This window comes from Bombina bombina, chromosome 6, assembly GCF_027579735.1.
Source record: "Bombina bombina isolate aBomBom1 chromosome 6, aBomBom1.pri, whole genome shotgun sequence".
In the NCBI taxonomy this organism is placed as follows: Eukaryota; Metazoa; Chordata; class Amphibia; order Anura; family Bombinatoridae; genus Bombina; species Bombina bombina.
The window spans coordinates 496,601,711-496,620,609 of NC_069504.1; the positions used below are offsets into that span (position 1 = coordinate 496,601,711).

The 18,899-nt window shown below is 36.6% G+C and overlaps 1 protein-coding gene across 1 annotated transcript in view; it reads right to left on the bottom strand.

Moving 5' to 3' along the window:
- LOC128663164 (protein ERGIC-53-like) overlaps positions 1-18,899 on the bottom strand; it is a 289,668-nt gene that overhangs the window by 203,818 nt on the left and 66,951 nt on the right. The window contains exon 5 of the mRNA XM_053717359.1: positions 17,173-17,240. Coding sequence (XP_053573334.1) covers positions 17,173-17,240 — 68 coding nt within the window. The remainder of the gene's footprint in view (positions 1-17,172; positions 17,241-18,899) is intronic.

Consider the following 18,899-nt stretch of genomic DNA (forward strand, 5'->3'; position numbering starts at 1 on the left):
CTGACGGCGACATAGATGGGATAGCTCGAGTTGCGAGCTGAAACTGCGGGCGACGCGGGTTCCCTCGCTTGCGCCGCAAACTACGATCTATATCGGATCGCGCCCCAGATTTAAATATGGTTTACTTTAACTAGTCCGGCAATATTCTGTATGTTTGATGGATAGATCAGACCACAAATTCATTTACATCTGTTCCTAACTGGCCAAAGCAAAGGACCAGGGGCAATGATTCTTCTAGGCTATTCAAGAAGTGTTTTCCTGAACTACTATTAATTTGCAAAATTTTGCAATTTATGCTAAAAAATGAGTGTTGATTGATTGTAAACTTATAAGTTTAATTTCCCTTATAAGTTTAATTTCCATTAATAGTTAAATATATCACTATTACAGTATTTGTACCTCTGAAATGTATAACGTAGATGAGAATCTGTATGAAATAATGCTATCCTGTGATAAAACTCTTGAAAGGGATATAAACAGTGTTTCATTGATGTAATAAAAAAGCACTAAGCAGGGAGTTATACTTAAAATACATCATTGCAATATGTATTATTCATCAATTTAAAATTATTTTATTTTATTTTTTTAATTAATTTGTCCATTACATCCTGTTACAGCCCCACAAGTGTACTGTGCTCTCTCCAGGGAGGCAATTATAGCTTGATGTCATAAATCTACTAGAGCATCTTGTGCTGGCTTTCACTGAACAATAACAGGAAGTCAGTGTATTGCCCACACTCAGTAGAGGACAGAATTCAACTTGAAAACTTAAGTTGTCGACATGTCATTTCCCTCATCTCATTGAGGGCAGTGGCTACAGTCAGATACACCACTCATTTTGGAGAAAAGCATGTAGGTTGTTTTCTGTTTTTTTTTTTAACACAATCTGTTTGTTTTTTTGTTTAGTTGATGTAATATTGTTTTCTTTACTTAAGGAGCACTGTTTCATATCATTTTAATATGCTGCATTGCTATGGTAATACAATGTGACTAAAAACATATATTTATTTTTTATAAAATAAAATAAAAAGTTTTGACTAATAAGATGATGATCTTTCAAAATCGCCATTGTTTGCCAGGTATTCAAGAGAAGCCTATTAGACTGGAGGTGCAACAATATGCATTTCCTAGCCTTGAATTCTACCAATCTCTCTCTGACTTCTGAGATATGTCCTCATTCCAGTAAGAGCAGATGAGATGTTAGACACTTTCCATGGAAAGTAATGGAACATAACTCGAGTGAGCCAAAGAAAAGAGGCATATATATGTAACCACCAATCCGCAGCTGGCTCCAAATAGTGCATTACTGTTTTTGAGTCTACCTAGATATAATACCAAGAGAACAAATCGAAATAACATAATTTACTAATAATAACTTACCTGATCCCAAAAAATAATTAAAGTTATCTTAAAAATTCAAAAAACTTGAATCATAGGCACTACAATCAAACTGAAATAGCTGCCTGAAGAACCTTTCTACCAAAAGCTGCTTACGAAGAAGCAAAAACGTCAACATGGTCAAATTTAGTAAAGGTATGCAAAGAAGACCAAATGGCTGCTTTGCAGATTTGATCAACTGAAGCTTCATTCTTGAAAGCCCAAGATGTGGCAACTTATCTTGATGAGCTGTTATTCTCTTAGGCAGAGCTGCCCTGTCTCCAAATAAGCTTTGTGAATCAGAAGTTTTAACCAAGATGCCAAAGAAATGGCAGAGACTTTCTGACCTTTTCTGGAACCAGAAAAAATAACTCATAGACTAGAAGTCTTTCTGAAATCTTTAGTAGCATCAACATAATATCTCAAAGCTCTTACCACATCCAAAGAATGTATCAATATATAGACCCTATCACAATGAAAAACCCTGTTGGGGTCTCAAAATTATCTCATAGGTAGACAACTGAAAATAATAATGACCACTGTTGTAATATCCACCAGATCAGAATTAGGTGAATTACATGTGTGAATGATACTGGATTCCAAATATATGTAGCATTCACATAGGTGCCATTTGCATATAATTCATCTAATTCTGATCTGGTGGATATTACAACAGTGGTCATTATTATTTTCAGTTGTCTACCTATGAGATAATTTTGAGACCCCAACAGGGTTTTCCATTGTGATAGGGTCTATATATTGATAGAGCCCTATTTTAGTGGCCATGTGCATATTTTAAAGTTATTTGCATACCCTTAGTTTTTAACTATAATAGTAAAAGTTATGTTTTATATTTCTTCTTCCCTTAAATATTAAAAATATTTTTCATAATGTTCATGAGTGCTACATTTGTACTCTTTCATCAGTTCTTTACTGATTTGTTGTTAAATTTATGATCAGTACAAGCACCATTCCCTAGTAAACCATTATTACAAATAAATACATAAAGGGGAACATTTGTGATCTCAAGTAGTGCCATTGCTATTTCTTGTGATATTCTTAGGATTATGACACAAGAAAGGAACAATAATTTCCCTATTAATGTTGTTAGAATTAACAACTTTAGCAGGCAAAAATGTAAATGAAGTACACAAAACAGCTTTATCTTGATGGAAGATAAGGGGACTCGCAAGAGAGAGCAGACAATTCAGAAACTCTTCTAGCAGAAGAGATAGCCAAGATTAATAACACTTTCCAAGAAAGTAGTTTAATGACCAAAAAAATTCATAGGCTCAAAAGGAGGAGCCTGCAAAGTCTTTAATACTAAATTTAGACTCCAAGCAGGAGAGATAGATTGATAACAGGTTTTATACGAGTCAAAACCTGTATGAAACATTGATCAGGAAGATTAGCAATCTTTCTGAGAAATGAAACAGAAAGAGCAGAGATTTGTCCTTTCAAAGTATTGGCAGACAAAACTTTATCCAAACCATCCTGATGAATCCTAGGAATTCTAAAAGAATGCCAAGAATAATTATGAGTGGGACACCATGAAATATAGGTTTTCCAAACCTTTTGATATATTTTCCTTGAAACAGGCTTAGGAGCCTGTATCACAGTGTGAATCACAGAGTCAGAGAAATCTCTATGACTAAGGACTAAGCTTTCAATTTCCATGCCTTCAAATTTAGAGATTTGAGATCCGGATGGAAAAACAGGCCTTTGAGACAGAAGGTCTAGTCTTAGAGAAAGTGACCAACGTTGGAAACTGTGAGGCCATGCTGGTGCTATCAGAAACACATAAGATTGTTCCATTATGATCTTTGAGATCACTCTTGGAAGAAGAACCAGAGGTGGAAAAATGTAAGCAGGTTGGTAAAACCATGGAACTGCTAGAGCATCCATCAATTCCGCCTGAGGATCCCTGGACCTGGAGAGGTATCTGGGAAGTTTCTTGTTTAGTCGAGAGGCGATCAGATCTATGTCTGGAAGACCCCACATCTGCACAATCTGATAGAACACATCTGGATGGAGAGACCACTCCACCCGGATGCAGAGATTGCTGGCTGAGATAATACACTTCCCAATTGTCTACACCTGATATATGAATCGCAGTGATTAGACAAGAGTTGGATTCCGCCCAAGAAAGTATTAGAGATACTTCTTTCATTGCTAGGGGACTTTGAGTCCCCCCTTGATGATTGACATATGCCACTGTTGTGACATTGTCTGTTTGAAACTGAATATACGATTTCTGAAGAGCTCTGAAAAAAGCTCAGAGCTCTAATATTGATTGATAACCTCACCTCTCAAGGATTCCAAACTCCTTGTGCTGTCAGAGACCCCCAGACAGCTCCCCAACCTGTGAGACTAGCATCTATTGTGATCAAAAGTCCAGGTAGGATGAACAAAGGAGGCCCCTTGAACAATAAGGTAATTTTGGGGATTTAAGTATACCAGTTGTGATATCTGAGTATAATCCCTGCACCCTTGGTGCAACATGCAAAGCTGTAGAGGTCTCATATAAAAACAAGCAAAAGGGATCGCGTCCAAAGCTGCAAACATGAGACTTAAAACTTCCATGCACATAGCCATTGAAGGAAATAATAAGAGACTCAAGGTTTAGACAAGCTGAAAGCAATCTCAAACGTCTCTTTTCTGTTAGGGATAGAGTCATGGACACTGAATCTATCTGGAAACCTAAAAAGGTGACCTTTGTCTGAGGAATCAAGAAACTCTTTGGTAAATTTATCCTCCAAACATGTCTTTGTAGAAACAACAGAAATTGTTTTGTGTGAGATTCTGCTAAATGAAAAGATTGAGCTATGTATTGATTATTCACTTATGATTTATGTCATAAATTAAGCATAGTTATGCAATTTGCTAGAGGGTCCACTGGGGGCAGTGTGTAGAATTCATTTCCAGGCAGTGACATCATATACCAGCCTACCTGATATAGTACCTCCCATGTTTAGCGTAAATTGGGGAACTTTGAAAAGGTTTGTCTCTTTCCACCATGAGCCAGCAAGGAGTAAAGACTGGAGTTGATGCTGGGCCCAGCTGGCAGGCTGGGCCCTGTAGGTTAGAATTTGTACTGTTGTGAGTATTGTTTTGATTCTTGTTTGTTTTTATTGTATTGTAATATGTTATCACTGTGTTGAGTATTGTTTCTGTCTTTTGTACTAGTATTGTTTTATTGTATTAACTTTTAATATGGATTGCCAAGTAAATTGTCAATTGATATTATACTGTTTTGTGTGTTTTTCTTCCACATATTCGACCATAAAACCAAGAACTAAAAAATATTAATGTTGTAATTCGGTTGCATATTAATTTATTTATTGATATTCATAAATTATTGATGCCTAACCTAACATTTGGGACGAGGATGGGATTATGCTTGAATATTGGAGAAAATACAAATGTCTGGCTTTAAAAGTTACAGTAACTTGTTTGTCTTTGTAGATGAATGAATGAAAGAATAGATGATGCATTGTACCCAGTTTTTATTATTTCTGCCTGTGCAAAGATATATCAAATGTGTGAATCAATGTGCAAAACCTGTATACAGAAAGTTTAATATTATTATGTTTATTTGTGTAGAAGATAGAAATTAATTATTGTGATTTTCTATTTAAATTGTTGATGTTTTTTAGAAGCCTTTTATTTTGTGCCACTGACTGACCATTTGGTAGTCACATAGTGTGTGTTGAGGCCTAGTGTAATTTACATATGAAAAGACCTTTAACAGTTCACATTGAAACTGGTTACACTAGTTTTTGTTTTTGTTTTTCCTGCCTCCATAATGAAAAACACAGATTTGGTTTAAATCTGTGTTATTTAGCTAGAATCACCATTTTTTTTTTTTTTTGGTTTGTGTTCTTATTAATTCTTTTCTCTGTTTTTTACAGGAAGAAAAAAGGAAAGTTTAGTAGAGTTAACATTTAATAATATGCAGTGTAGTATGTTTATATAAAATATATAATGATGACTAGTGAGATAAAGACCATCCTTTTAACAGAGGATATGTGCAAAGCCATTGTGTTAAGATATAGTGTACACCTCACCTAGCAGCTGCAGCCAGGGGGAGGAGCTTTTCTTTTGTTACATTGTGTGAGTGGTCTTATCTGTATATGCCTAAGGTAACTATTGTATGGAGTATGTCTTTCAGTTTTAACATCCAGGACCAAGGAGTTACAGTGGAAATGGTAACATAAGTTAAAGGGACAGTCTACACCAGAATTTTTATTGTTTAAAAAGTTAGATAATCCCTTTATTACCCATTCCTCTGTATTATATAACCAACACAGTTATATAAATATATGTTTTACCTCTGTGATTACTTTGTATCTAAATCTCTGCAATACTGCCCCCTTATCTCAGTGCTTTGGACAGACATGCAGTTTAGCCAATCAGTGCAGACTCCTAAATAACTCAGCGGGAGCAAGCACAATGTTCCAACTGTGAAAAACTTTCAAAATGCTCTGAGCTAAGAGGCGGTTTTCAACGGTTTAGAAACCAGTTTGAGCCTACCTAGGTTTAGCTTTTGAAAAATACCACCAAGTGAACAAAGCAAATATAATGATAAAAGTCAGTTGGAAAGTTGTTTAAAATTGCATGCCCTATTGAAATCATGAAAATTTTATTTTGACTAGACTGTCCATTTTAAGTAGCAGAATGCCACTGTCACTACAATGTGCAGCTGTGCAGGCCCTTTGCCGTGAGGTTTAGTATGAAGCGCTCTAAGAGTTGCGGATACATGTCCAGGAGAAAGTCTGAAAGATGAGGAACTTATCCAATGGTTGTGGTGGGGTTGTTTGAATTGCAGGCATAATGGCCTATAACCTTTAACAGAGTTGGAAGAGGATTTGTAGTTTACTTCACTAACTTTATATGTCCGGTAGGATTAAAAGATGGGAAGCATACCCATAGCTGTCATTGAGACATATTGGCCCATAATCCTTTACTGATCCGGAAAGAAATGCTGTATGTTCTGCATTTCTAAATTTGACGTGTCCAGGTAAGGGTGGAGATGGAAAGCATGCCCATAGCTGTTATGTGATTTCTTTTTGGAATTGAAGACATATTGGTCCATAGCCCTTAAACGAGCTGGAAGAGGTAAGCTGCATGTTTGCTCCTCTATAAAAATTTGACGTGTCCAGGTAAGGGTGGAGATGGAAAGCATGCCAATAGCTGTTATGTGATTTCTTTTTGGAATTGAAGACATATTGGTCCATAGCCCTTAAACGAGCTGGAAGAGGTAAGCTGCATGTTTGCTCCTCTATAAAAATTAATGTGGGGAAGGCAAAAGGTAGGAAATGACCCCATTAGTCCCTGTGCAAGGGTAGTGCCTACAGCCTTCAACCCGATGATGTAGGAAAATTTGTGGTTTAGTTTATGGGGCGGTCACCTCAGGATAAACACATTTGTGGCCTAGCGGGAGGGCAGAAGTAGAGGAAACCATAAGTCCCTGTGTAAGAATAGTGGATAATGCCCAAATCCTGAGGGGTGGAGAGATATTTATAACTCTGTATGTTAAATAGGGAGGAGAAAGTAGCTACAAGCTGGTAGTTTAAGTTGCCAGAATAATTATATAATTATATATACATACTTGCTAGTGTTGGATCTTGTATGCTATAAATGACCGGGAAGGTAATTATGACCTGTGCTCTTTCCTTTTAGATATAACAGAGGTGAAAACGGGAACATGGTTACGATCCAATCCAAGAAGAAGACTATTGTTTAAATTTTGATCTAATGTGTTTTATATTATTGCATTGCATTTAACATGTGTATACTATGATCTCATGCATACCTCTTATAAGTTAATGACAGTTGCACAATGCTTCTTTAATTAAGGTGACTTATACAAAGTTATTTAGTAGGTGAATGGGTGAGGCTTTGTTACCTTTTTATTCTGGTTGGGCTATTAATTGGTTGCATTTATCCCTTTTGGGTTTGCATTTAGAACTAAGTAGGAAGGATTGCAATGCATACCACTATCATTGCAAGGTATTAGAATGTCAGCATGGAGACAGCAACTTGGAGTTAAGAGGAATAAGAGAGAGTAGGCATTTTGGTTAAATAACATATGTGTTAATAGTAAGGGTGATTCATTTTTTTGTATTATTTGGGGTTTAGTTAACAGTCCCAACAAGATAAGTTTGATTTCCAGTTTAATCTGTGACGACTCTGCTGATATTGTGTTTATCGGTGAATTGGGAGTGGCGTGGATGTATAGAGACAATTTTCAGGAGATATGTGTAGGTATTTTATCTATCTCCATAGGGTAAAATATACTTAAGACACCACAATCAAATAGTAACGTGATAATTGGCACAAAGTGATCAGTCGACCATCATTGCCTGTGTTCAAGAACTTTCCAGCAAGAGGATTTTATCTGCTGTTTCTGTCTGTGCACGTTTTATCTGCTGTTTCTATCTGTGCACGTCAATGCCTGTGTTATTTCATTTAAGAACTTTTCAGCAATGGGAATTTTATTGCCACTCGGGAGCCATAAGAAGAGGCCACGCCTCTGGACACCAAGCTCATCTTTTATTGTGAGAAGAACTGCAGCTGAGAGTAATGGGAGTAGGTAACAAAAAAAAGGAGCAGGAGCCTGTGTTACGTGAAGGTGGTAAAGGAAATAAACAAAAATCTATGACCACAAAACACAGAATAGTCCCTGCACACACGAACTGTTATCCAACATCCTTCTTCTTTGTTGGTACAAATGATTTCTATCATCTGTCTCCGTTTGTCAAGTTCTTGGAGACTTTAAAAACTGTTCCAGATCCAGTTTCCCGGGATTTAAAGTTTAGGAAATATCAGGCACACAGACCAACCATAGGCTACAGGAGTCCAGTTCTAGTGATTGTCCAACAGTGTCATGATTTAGAGGTGCTATTGGGTTGTTGTGTCTATTATATTAAGCTCCACCTCACATCCTCACATGAATACAATATCATTTGGCTTATAACAATTAAAAAAAAAAAAAAAAATGGGTTTCAGTTGTTCATGATTGTAAGGGTGGGCACGTGCCTATTTTAGGCGTTAAGGTTTCCAACTGGTGAGGCATGTGCACAATTGTGTAAGTTTGAAAGGGCAGATAATATGTAATAACTTTCTGGTGTATCTCAATAAGCGTATGTAAAAGAAACAGCTATTAAGGGTAAATATCTATTGTTCTATGGAATAATGGGTTTTGTTGTGGGGCAGGTAATGGTGAAAGCTGGGGAGAGTTGAGAGGTAAATGTTTTATAAATGCTTGTTTATGACATAAGTCAAAGGGTGGTTTGCATTGATTATTCACTAATGATTTATGTCATAAATTAAGCATAATTATGCAATTTGCTAGAGGGTCCACTGGGGGCAGTGTGTAGAATTCATTTCCAGGCAGTGACATCATATACCAGCCTACCTGATATAGTACCTCCCATGTTTAGCATAAATTGGGGAACTTTGAAAATGTTTGTCTCTTTCCACCATGAGCCAGCAAGGAGTAAAGACTGGAGTTGATGCTGGGCCCAGCTGGCAGGCTGGGCCCTGTAGGTTAGAATTTGTACTGTTGTGAGTATTGTTTTGATTCTTGTTTGTTTTTATTGTATTGTAATATGTTATCACTGTGTTGAGTATTGTTTCTGTCTTTTGTACTAGTATTGTTTTATTGTATTAACTTTTAATATGGATTGCCAAGTAAATTGTCAATTGATATTATACTGTTTTGTGTGTTTTTCTTCCACATATTCGACCATAAAACCAAGAACTAAAAAATATTAATGTTGTAATTCGGTTGCATATTAATTTATTTATTTATTGATATTCATAAATTATTAAACTAACCTAACAAGCTAGTACCAAGATATCGTCCAAATAAGGAAACACCGCAATACCCTGCTCTCTGATTACAGATAGAGGAGCACCAAGAACTATTGAGAATATTCTTGGTGCTGTTGCAAGGCCAAATGGAAGAGCAAGAAATTGGTAATGCTTGTTTAGAAAAGAGAATTTTAGAAATCGATAGTGATCTGGATGAATCTGATTGTGAAGGTAAGTGCCCTGTAAGTCTATTGTGGACATGACGTGACCTTGATGAACAAAAGGCATAGATTTGAATAAAAACCCCAATCCTTGTTCCTGCTGTAGAACTGGGATAATTAGCCCTGAAAGTTCTAGATCTGATTTTAGATTTCAGAAAAACTTGAGCTTTTACTTCTGCCTCCTACCAGAAGAACTGGCTTGTGGGTCGCACCTTCATGTAGGTTTAGGGGCAGGATTTGGTTTCTTATAATAAGGCTTTGATTTATTCCAAATCGGAGATGGTCTCCAATTAGAGCCAGAGGCCTTAGGGGATGGAGTGGTTTTCTGTTCTCTATTCTGACGAAAGGAACGATAATGATTGGGAACTTTAAATTTATTGGGAGCTTTAAATTTACCCTTAGATTTCTTGTCTTGGGGCAAAAAAACTCCCTTACTCCCAGTAACAGTATGAGATAATAGAATCCAATTCTGAACCAAAAAGATTTTTACCTTGAAAAGAGAGAGATAATAGTCTAGTTTTAGACACCATGTCAGCATTCCAAGATTTAGGCCATAAAGTTCTTCTAGTAAGAATGGCTAAAGACATGGATTTTACATTGATCTTCATAACATCAAATATAGCATCACAAATAAAATAATTTGTATGTTGAAGTAAAACAATAATGTTAGATAATTCAGAATCTGAAGACAACTGCTAAACTGTCCAACCAAAAAGTAGAAGCAGCAGCAACATCAACTATAGATATAACATGTCTAAGAATATAGCCAGTATGTAAATATGCACTTCTTTGATAAGTTTCAAGCAGCTTCCTATCTAAAGGATTCTTAAAAGAAGTACTGTCTTCCATAGGAATAGTAGTACGTTTGGCAAGAGTGGAAATTGCCCCATCAGCTTTAGGAACTGTTTCCCAAAGTTCTAAATTGGCTACAGGCAAAGGATACAATTTCTTAAACCTATAAGAAGGGTTAAAAGAGGTACCAGGCTTAGACCATTCTTTAGCAATCAAATTAGCGATAGTGTCAGGAAGAGGAAATACTTCAGGAGTAATAACAGTAGTCTTAAATACATAATTTAGACTATTATTAGCTTTATCATCAGGAGGTTTAGACTCCTCAATACCCAAAGTAAACAAAACTTTCTTTAGGAGAGAACAAATATATTCTATCTTAAATTAAAAAGAAGATTTGTCTATTTCTGTCTCTGACGTGGCATCCTCTGAATCAGAGGAAAACCCATCAGTAGAGGATACATCAGTATGCTTAAGGTCAGAACTTAATTTACCAGGTTTAGCAAAATGTTGCAGAACCCTTTTATGTTTATTTGATGGTGGAATAGCAGTCCTTGCCTTCTTTATAGCTGCAGCATTAAATCTTTCATTTCTGCAGTAATGCTATGTACATTAAATTGAGATAGAATAACAGTGGGTGTATTTGTACTCATAGATATATTATCGGCATTTAACAATTTGTGAAAACAAGAGCTACATAATTGAGATGAAGAATTTAGATCAGCTTTATTACAACAAACACACTTAGCTTTGGTAGATATGTGTTCAGGCAGCTCAAATCCTATGGTAACATCAGAGGCAGTTTAAGTTTGAGACATAATTGCAAAAAAAAAATTTAAAAAAATTAATTCTGCAAATTTATATCCATGCTCCTATACTGTATATGAGATATACTGTATAACAGGCTTGAGAGAATGGGAAACAGAGCGAAAATTTATTAAAAAAAAAAAAAGAAAGAAAACTGATTAATAAAATGCTGCATGAAAGCTCTCTAAAGCCTAGATTTGGAGTTTGGCGGTAGCCGTGAAAACCAGCGTTAGAGGCTCCTAACGCTGGTTTTAGGCTACCGCCGGTATTTGGAGTCATTCAAAAAAGGGTCTAACGCTCACTTTTCAGCCGCGACTTTTCCATACCGCAGATCCCCTTACGTCAATTGCGTATCCTATCTTTTCAATGGGATCTTTCTAACTCCGTTATTTAGAGTCGTGGCTGAAGTGAGCGTTAGAAATCTAACGACAAAACTCCAGCCGCAGAAAAAAGTCAGTAGTTAAGAGCTTTCTGGGCTAACGCTGGTTCATAAAGCTCTTAACTACTGTACACTAACACCCATAAACTACCTATGTACCCCTAAACCGAGGCCCCCCCACATCGCCGACACTCGATTAATTTTTTTTAACCCCTAATCTGCCGACCGCCACCTACGTTATCCTTATGTACCCCTAATCTGCTGCCCCTCACACCGCTGACCCCTATATTATATTTATTAACCCCTAATCTGCCCCCCACAACGTCGCCGCCAGCTACCTACACTTATTAACCCCTAATCTGCCGTCCGCACGCCGCCGCCAGCTACATTATAGCTATGTACCCCTAATCTGCTGCCCTAACATCGCCGACCCCTATATTATATTTATTAATCCCTAACCTGCCCCCCACAACGTCGCCGCCACCTACCTACAATAATTAACCCCTAATCTGCCGACCGCAAAGAGCCGCCATCTACATTATAGCTATGTACCCCTAATCTGCTGCCCCTAACACCGCCGACCCCTATATTATATTTATTAACCCCTAATCTGCCCTCCCTAACATCGCCGACACCTAACTTCAATTATTAACCCCTAATCTGCCGACCGAATCTCGCCGCTATTCTAATAAATGTATTAACCCCTAAAGCTAAGTCTAACCCTAACACTAACACCCCCCTAATTTAAATATAATTTAAATCTAACGAAATGAATTAACTCTTATTAAATAAATTATTCCTATTTAAAACTAAATACCTGTAAAATAAACCCTAATATAGCTACAATATAAATCATAATTATATTATAGCTATTTTAGGATTTATATTTATTTTACAGGTAACTTTGTATTTATTTTAACCAGGTACAATAGCTATTAAATAGTTAAGAACTATTTAATAGCTAAAATAGTTAAAATAATTTCAAAATTACCTGTAAAATAAATCCTAACCTAAGTTACAATTAAACCTAACACTACACTATCAATAAATGAATTAAATACAATACCTACAATTACCTACAATTAAACCTAACACTACACTATCAATAAATGAATTAAATACAATATCTACAAATAAATACAATTAAATAAACTAACTAAAGTACAAAAAATAAAAAAGAACTAAGTTACAAAAAATAAAAAAATATCTACAAACATTAGAAAAATATTACAACAATTTTAAACTAATTACACCTACTCTAAGCCCCCTAATAAAATAACAAAGCCCCCCAAAATAAAAAAATGCCCTACCCTATTCTAAATTACAAAAGTTCAAAGCTCTTTTACCTTACCAGCCCTGAACAGGGCCCTATGCGGGGCATGCCCCAAGAAATTCAGCTCTTTTGCCTGTAAAAAAACACATACAATACCCCCCCAACATTACAACCCACCACCCACATACCCCCCTTAAATAAACCTAACACTAAGCCCCTGAAGATCTTCCTACCTTATCTTCACCTCACCAGGTATCACCGATCCGTCCTGGCTCCAAAATCTTCATCCAAGCCCAAGCTGGGGCTAGACATCCATCATCCGACGGCTGAAGAAGTCCAGAAGAGGGTCCAAAGTCTTCATCCTATCCGGGAAGAAGAGTAGATCCGGACCGGCAACCATCATCTTCCAAGCGGCATCTTCTATCTTCATCCGATGAGGACCGGCTCCATCTTGAAGACCTCCATCGCGGATCCATCCTTCTTCTCCGACGACTAGACGACGAATGACGGTTCCTTTAAATGACGTCATCCAAGATGGCGTCCCTCGAATTCCGATTGGCTGATAGGATTCTATCAGCCAATCGGAATTAAGGTAGGAATATTCTGATTGGCTGATGGAATCAGCCAATTAGAATCAAGTTCAATCCGATTGGCTGATCCGATCAGCCAATCAGATTGAGCTCGCATTCTATTGGCTGTTCCGATCAGCCAATAGAATGCGAGCTCAATCTGATTGGCTGATCGGATCAGCCAATCGGATTGAACTTGATTCTGATTGGCTGATTCCATCAGCCAATCAGAATATTCCTACTTTAATTCCGATTGGCTGATAGAATCCTATCAGCTAATCGGAATTCGAGGGACGCCATCTTGGATGACGTCATTTAAAGGAACCGTCATTCGTCGTCTAGCCGTCGGAGAAGAAGGATGGATCCGCGATGGAGGTCTTCAAGATGGAGCCGGTCCTCATCGGATGAAGATAGAAGATGCCGCTTGGAAGATGATGGTTGCCGGTCCGGATCTACTCTTCTTCCCAGATAGGATGAAGACTTTGGACCCTCTTCTGGACTTCTTCAGGCATCGGATGATGGATGTCTAGCCCCCGCTTGGGCTTGGATGAAGATTTTGGAGCCAGGACGGATCGGTGATACCTGGTGAGGTGAAGATAAGGTAGGAAGATCTTCAGGGGCTTAGTGTTAGGTTTATTTAAGGGGGGTTTGGGTAAGATTAGGGGTATGTGGGTGGTGGGTTGTAATGTTGGGGGGGGTATTGTATGTGTTTTTTTACAGACAAAAGAGCTGAATTTCTTGGGGCATGCCCCGCAAAGGGCCCTGTTCAGGGCTGGTAAGGTAAAAGAGCTTTGAACTTTTGTAATTTAGAATAGGGTAGGGCATTTTTTTATGTTGGGGGGCTTTGTTATTTTATTAGGGGGCTTAGAGTAGGTGTAATTAGTTTAAAATTGTTGTAATATTTTTCTAATGTTTGTAGATATTTTTTTATTTTTTGTAATTTAGTTCTTTTTTATTTTTTGTACTTTAGTTAGTTTATTTAATGGTATTTATTTGTAGATATTGTATTTAATTCATTTATTGATAGTGTAGTGTTAGGTTTAATTGTAGGTAATTGTAAGTATTTTATTTAATTTATTTATTGATAGTGTAGTGTTAGGTTTAATTATAACTTAGGTTAGGATTTATTTTACAGGTAAATTTGTAATTATTTTAACTATTTTAGCTATTAAATAGTTCTTAACTATTTAATAGCTATTGTACCTGGTTAAAATAAATACAAAGTTACCTGTAAAATAAATATAAATCCTAAAATAGCTATAATATAATTATAATTTATATTGTAGCTATATTAGGATTTATTTTACAGGTAAGTATTTAGCTTTAAATAGGAATAATTTATTTAATAAGAGTTAATTAATTTCGTTAGATTAAAATTATATTTAACTTAGGGGGGTGTTAGTGTTAGGGTTAGACTTAGCTTTAGGGGTTAATACATTTATTAGAATAGCGGTGAGCTCCAGTCGGCAGATTAGGGGTTAATGTTTGAAGTTAGGTGTCGGCGATGTTAGGGAGGTCAGATTAGGGGTTAATACTATTTATTATAGGGTTAGTGAGGCGGATTAGGGGTTAATAACTTTATTATAATAGCGGTGCGGTCCGCTCGGCAGATTAGTGGTTAATAAGTGTAGGCAGGTGGAGGCGACGTTGTGGGGGGCAGATTAGGGGTTAATAAATATAATATAGGGGTCAGCAGTGTTAGGGGCAGCAGATTAGGGGTACATAGGGATAATGTAAGTAGCGGCGGTTTACTGAGCAGCAGATTAGGGGTTAAAAATAATATACAGGGGTCAGCAATAGCGGGGGCGGCAGAATAGGGGTTAATAAGTGTAAGGTTAGGGGTGTTTAGACTCGGGGTACATGTTAGAGTGTTAGGTGCAGACGTAGGAAGTGTTTCCCCATAGGAAACAATGGGGCTGCGTTAGGAGCTGAACGCGGCTTTTTTGCAGGTGTTAGGTTTTTTTTCAGCTCAAACAGCCCCATTGTTTCCTATGGGGGAATCGTGCACGAGCACGTTTTTGAGGCTGGCCGCGTCCGTAAGCAACTCTGGTATCGAGAGTTGAAGTTGCGTTAAATATGCTCTACGCTCCTTTTTTGGAGCCTAACGCAGCCATTCTGTGGACTCTCAATACCAGAGTTATTTTAAAGGTGCGGCCAGAAAAAAGCCAGCGTTAGATACGCGGGTCGTTACCGACAAAACTCTAAATCTAGCCGTAAGTGTTTTCTGAGAACACTGAATGAGCTGGGGGTGGATCTTATAACAACAATTTTGTCGGGAACATTTTGGTGGGAAATGTAATTTTTTTGGCGGGAAATGTTTGGCGCAAAAAAATGGCACAAAATGATGACACGTCACGCTCTAACATAAATAGCATCATAACATGCGCGACATGCAAAGCTGTAGTGAATTTCTAATACACATCTCATTTTAAAAAACAGGTAAGAACAAAAAAACAAAATGTACCGAAATAAAGCCTAATGGATACTTCTAATATAGCTGCATAAAATGTGATTATCAACATTCCATGAGACTAACATAATAAATTGCATCCTAATTTATAAATAAATTACTAGCTCAAAAAAAACCTGTACGTTTCACAAACTCCACCAACCTTGACAAATATTTAGCGACAAATAAAGTCGCTAAAAAAGAGCACTGAATTACTGACTCAAGGCATGAATACAAACAATATATAACAACTTTAGTTAAAAAGTGCCCATTCCATAGCAGAGAGTGTCTTATATAATAAAAGTAAATACTTACTGTGTACGCCACCCATCCACATATAGCAGACAGCCAAACCAGTAATGAAACATATCAGCAGAGGTAATGGTACAAGAGTATATTGTTGGTCTATAAAAGGAGGCAGCAGAAGTATCCCTGCGACCAATTTACAGAGAGCCTTATGAAAAGCTTTCCCATAGGCAAAAACATGGTATCATCAGGCAATACTCCCTTCACATCCCTCAGACAAACACTGCACTTAGAGAGGAACTGGGCTTCAATATGCTAAGAAGCGCCTTTCACTGAAGAAATCAAGCACATCATGCTTCACCACCTCCTAAACAGGCAAAGTTTTTAAAACTGAGGTATGAGTGAGTTGGGATTTATAGGCATTTGAGGTTTGTGACACTTTGCCCCCTCCTGGTAGGAATGTATATCCCATCAGTAACTAGCTTGTGGACTCTCACCACCTATATGAAAGAAAGATGAAAAAAAAAGTAAAATGTAAAGTTGTTTAAAATTGCATGCTCTATTTGAATTATGAAAAAAAAAAACATCTTGGCTTTCGTGTCTCTTTAAAATGGCGACAGGTCCCATGAAGATACATTTCTCGCCTGGGCATACTACAAGTGCCAGTACAATTATGAATCACCAGCTATACTCAAATTGCATTTTTTTATCTCCCATTTTTTCTTATAAGAGGTTTAGCTTTATATATAAATCCATATGTGAATATTTTATGTACCATTTTTTTCTTCAAAAAAATTATTTTCTATTTTCTCCAAAGAGCAAGATGGAATGAGGATCCCCTTGTTGTTGGGAGGTTTGCAGTAGGATAAAGGCATTGTGTTGCACCATCTTAAACATCATGGATATTTAATTAATTCTTGGCATGTCATTGTGAGAAAATGAACAAAGAGCCCCATTTAATAACTAGCTACTGGGGACCTTGTCTATCCGTGCGAGGGAGACATTTTCCTTGTGCTGCACTGCCCTCTATTTTATACAACCAATGGTGAGCCAGAAGCTCATCCTCGTCGGATAAGTTCTGGCCAAATTATAGGGAAAGTAAAGTCAAAATGAAATGTTCATGATTCATAAAGAACAAGGTCTGCAGCCTAATAAATGGAGCCCTATTCATTTCTCTTGGTTAATCTGCTTACTGTGTCTGCTGAAACTTAGTGAATATTACCTCATGTCTATGCCTCACTTACTTTAGCTCCTTCAGCATGGAGAGAAGATCTGGCATCCCATTCATCACAGTCTCTAGGGCATCATGAACCTACACAACACAACAGAAAATGATGAACACCAAGCCCCCAATTACAATCCATCAGGCTTTACCACTCAAAGTTATATGCAAGCAACAGGGCCATACTAATGGACTGTTACACATCAGAGCATTTTCTTTTTGCAGTTTCATACCCCATAATAGACACACTGTAGTGAAAATTATTTTACCGTACATATGAAATATCATTGTTTATAAAGATTGACATTTTATTTTTGCATGATAATGTGATGTTCAAGCTGTTTACATTTACGTTTACATTTACGTTTACAAGTACATTTACTACTAATGCTCAGTGTCTCTTTTGTACCTTCTACTAATGCAAACATTATTGTTAGCAGAAAGTGTCTATCAGCCAATGAGCATTAGCGGAGAATAGCTTTCAGCCAATGAGCATTAGTGGACAAATGTTTTCAGCCAATGAACATTAGTGGACAATAGCTTTCAGCCAATGAGGCATTAGTAGGAAGTACCTAATATAGCCAAAGAGCATTAGTAAGAAGAACCCAACCAATACTGCAGTATTAGTTTTAATTTAAATTAAACATTTTTAATTAATTTCGTAAGAAAAATAAAACATTTTAACAGTTCTTTCATACTGATAACTCAACATTTTAGTACAATTCCCCTTTAACTATTCATATCAATTCATATTGCGTTTAATTAACAATTTAATATCATTTTGCATATTCTTATAATTAATATGGTTTAATGTCCATTACTTAAAATTGTATTTAGTTTATGCTATTTTTGTTTTTAACTTTTTCTTAAGCTACAAAACATCCTAAACCCTAAACATTAATAACATTTTATTTTTGGCTCGACTGTCCCTTTAATTATAAGGTTCACTATGCAGAGTAATTCCTGAGCTATTAAACTGAGTTCAGAATAAATTCACTTCTCCTGGTTAAACCTGGTTTTATTTTGAATAATGTGCATACAATTAAAGTTCTTGCAATTTTCCTCTGTAGAAGATGAAGATTGGGTATTTGAAAATTAAAATATGGTACTTTGTAGAGACAAATAGTGATAATGCATAGGTTGCCAACACCTTAAAGCGACATTATAGTCAAAATTAAACTTTCATGATTCAGTTAGAGCATGCAATTAAAAAAATCCATATTACTTCCATTATCAAATTGTACAGTCTTTCTATGTGCACACTTTCTGAGGCACAAGTTCCTCCGGGGCATGTGCAAGAGTTCATCCTATATATCTATATGAGAATGTGATTGGCAGATGGCTATCACGTGATACAGGGAAATTAATTGAAAATTATAAATTTGTCCAAACAAAAATACACTGCTCGTTTGAAAGTAAGTTTTATTGCATTGTTTATTTATTATAAATGTGTTGATTGGGCAATTCTACTGTATTTAATGGTTCTTTAAGGACTAAGCAAAAACTTTAGTTAGATCATGGGGCAATGCAAACAGAATTCTGGGGAAACATTCACTCAGCGGAGTCAACCGGTTGGTTAACTGGTGCATTCAAGTTACATTATCTGTGATTTATTATTTGTTGCCACATCTCTTCACAAACTGCACAAAGCTAGACATGTTTGTTGTCTAAAATAGCTCATGTAAGTACTTGAGTAACTTGTTATTTCAGGATTAGAAATTATTATACAGGAGTTCAGATTTCATATAC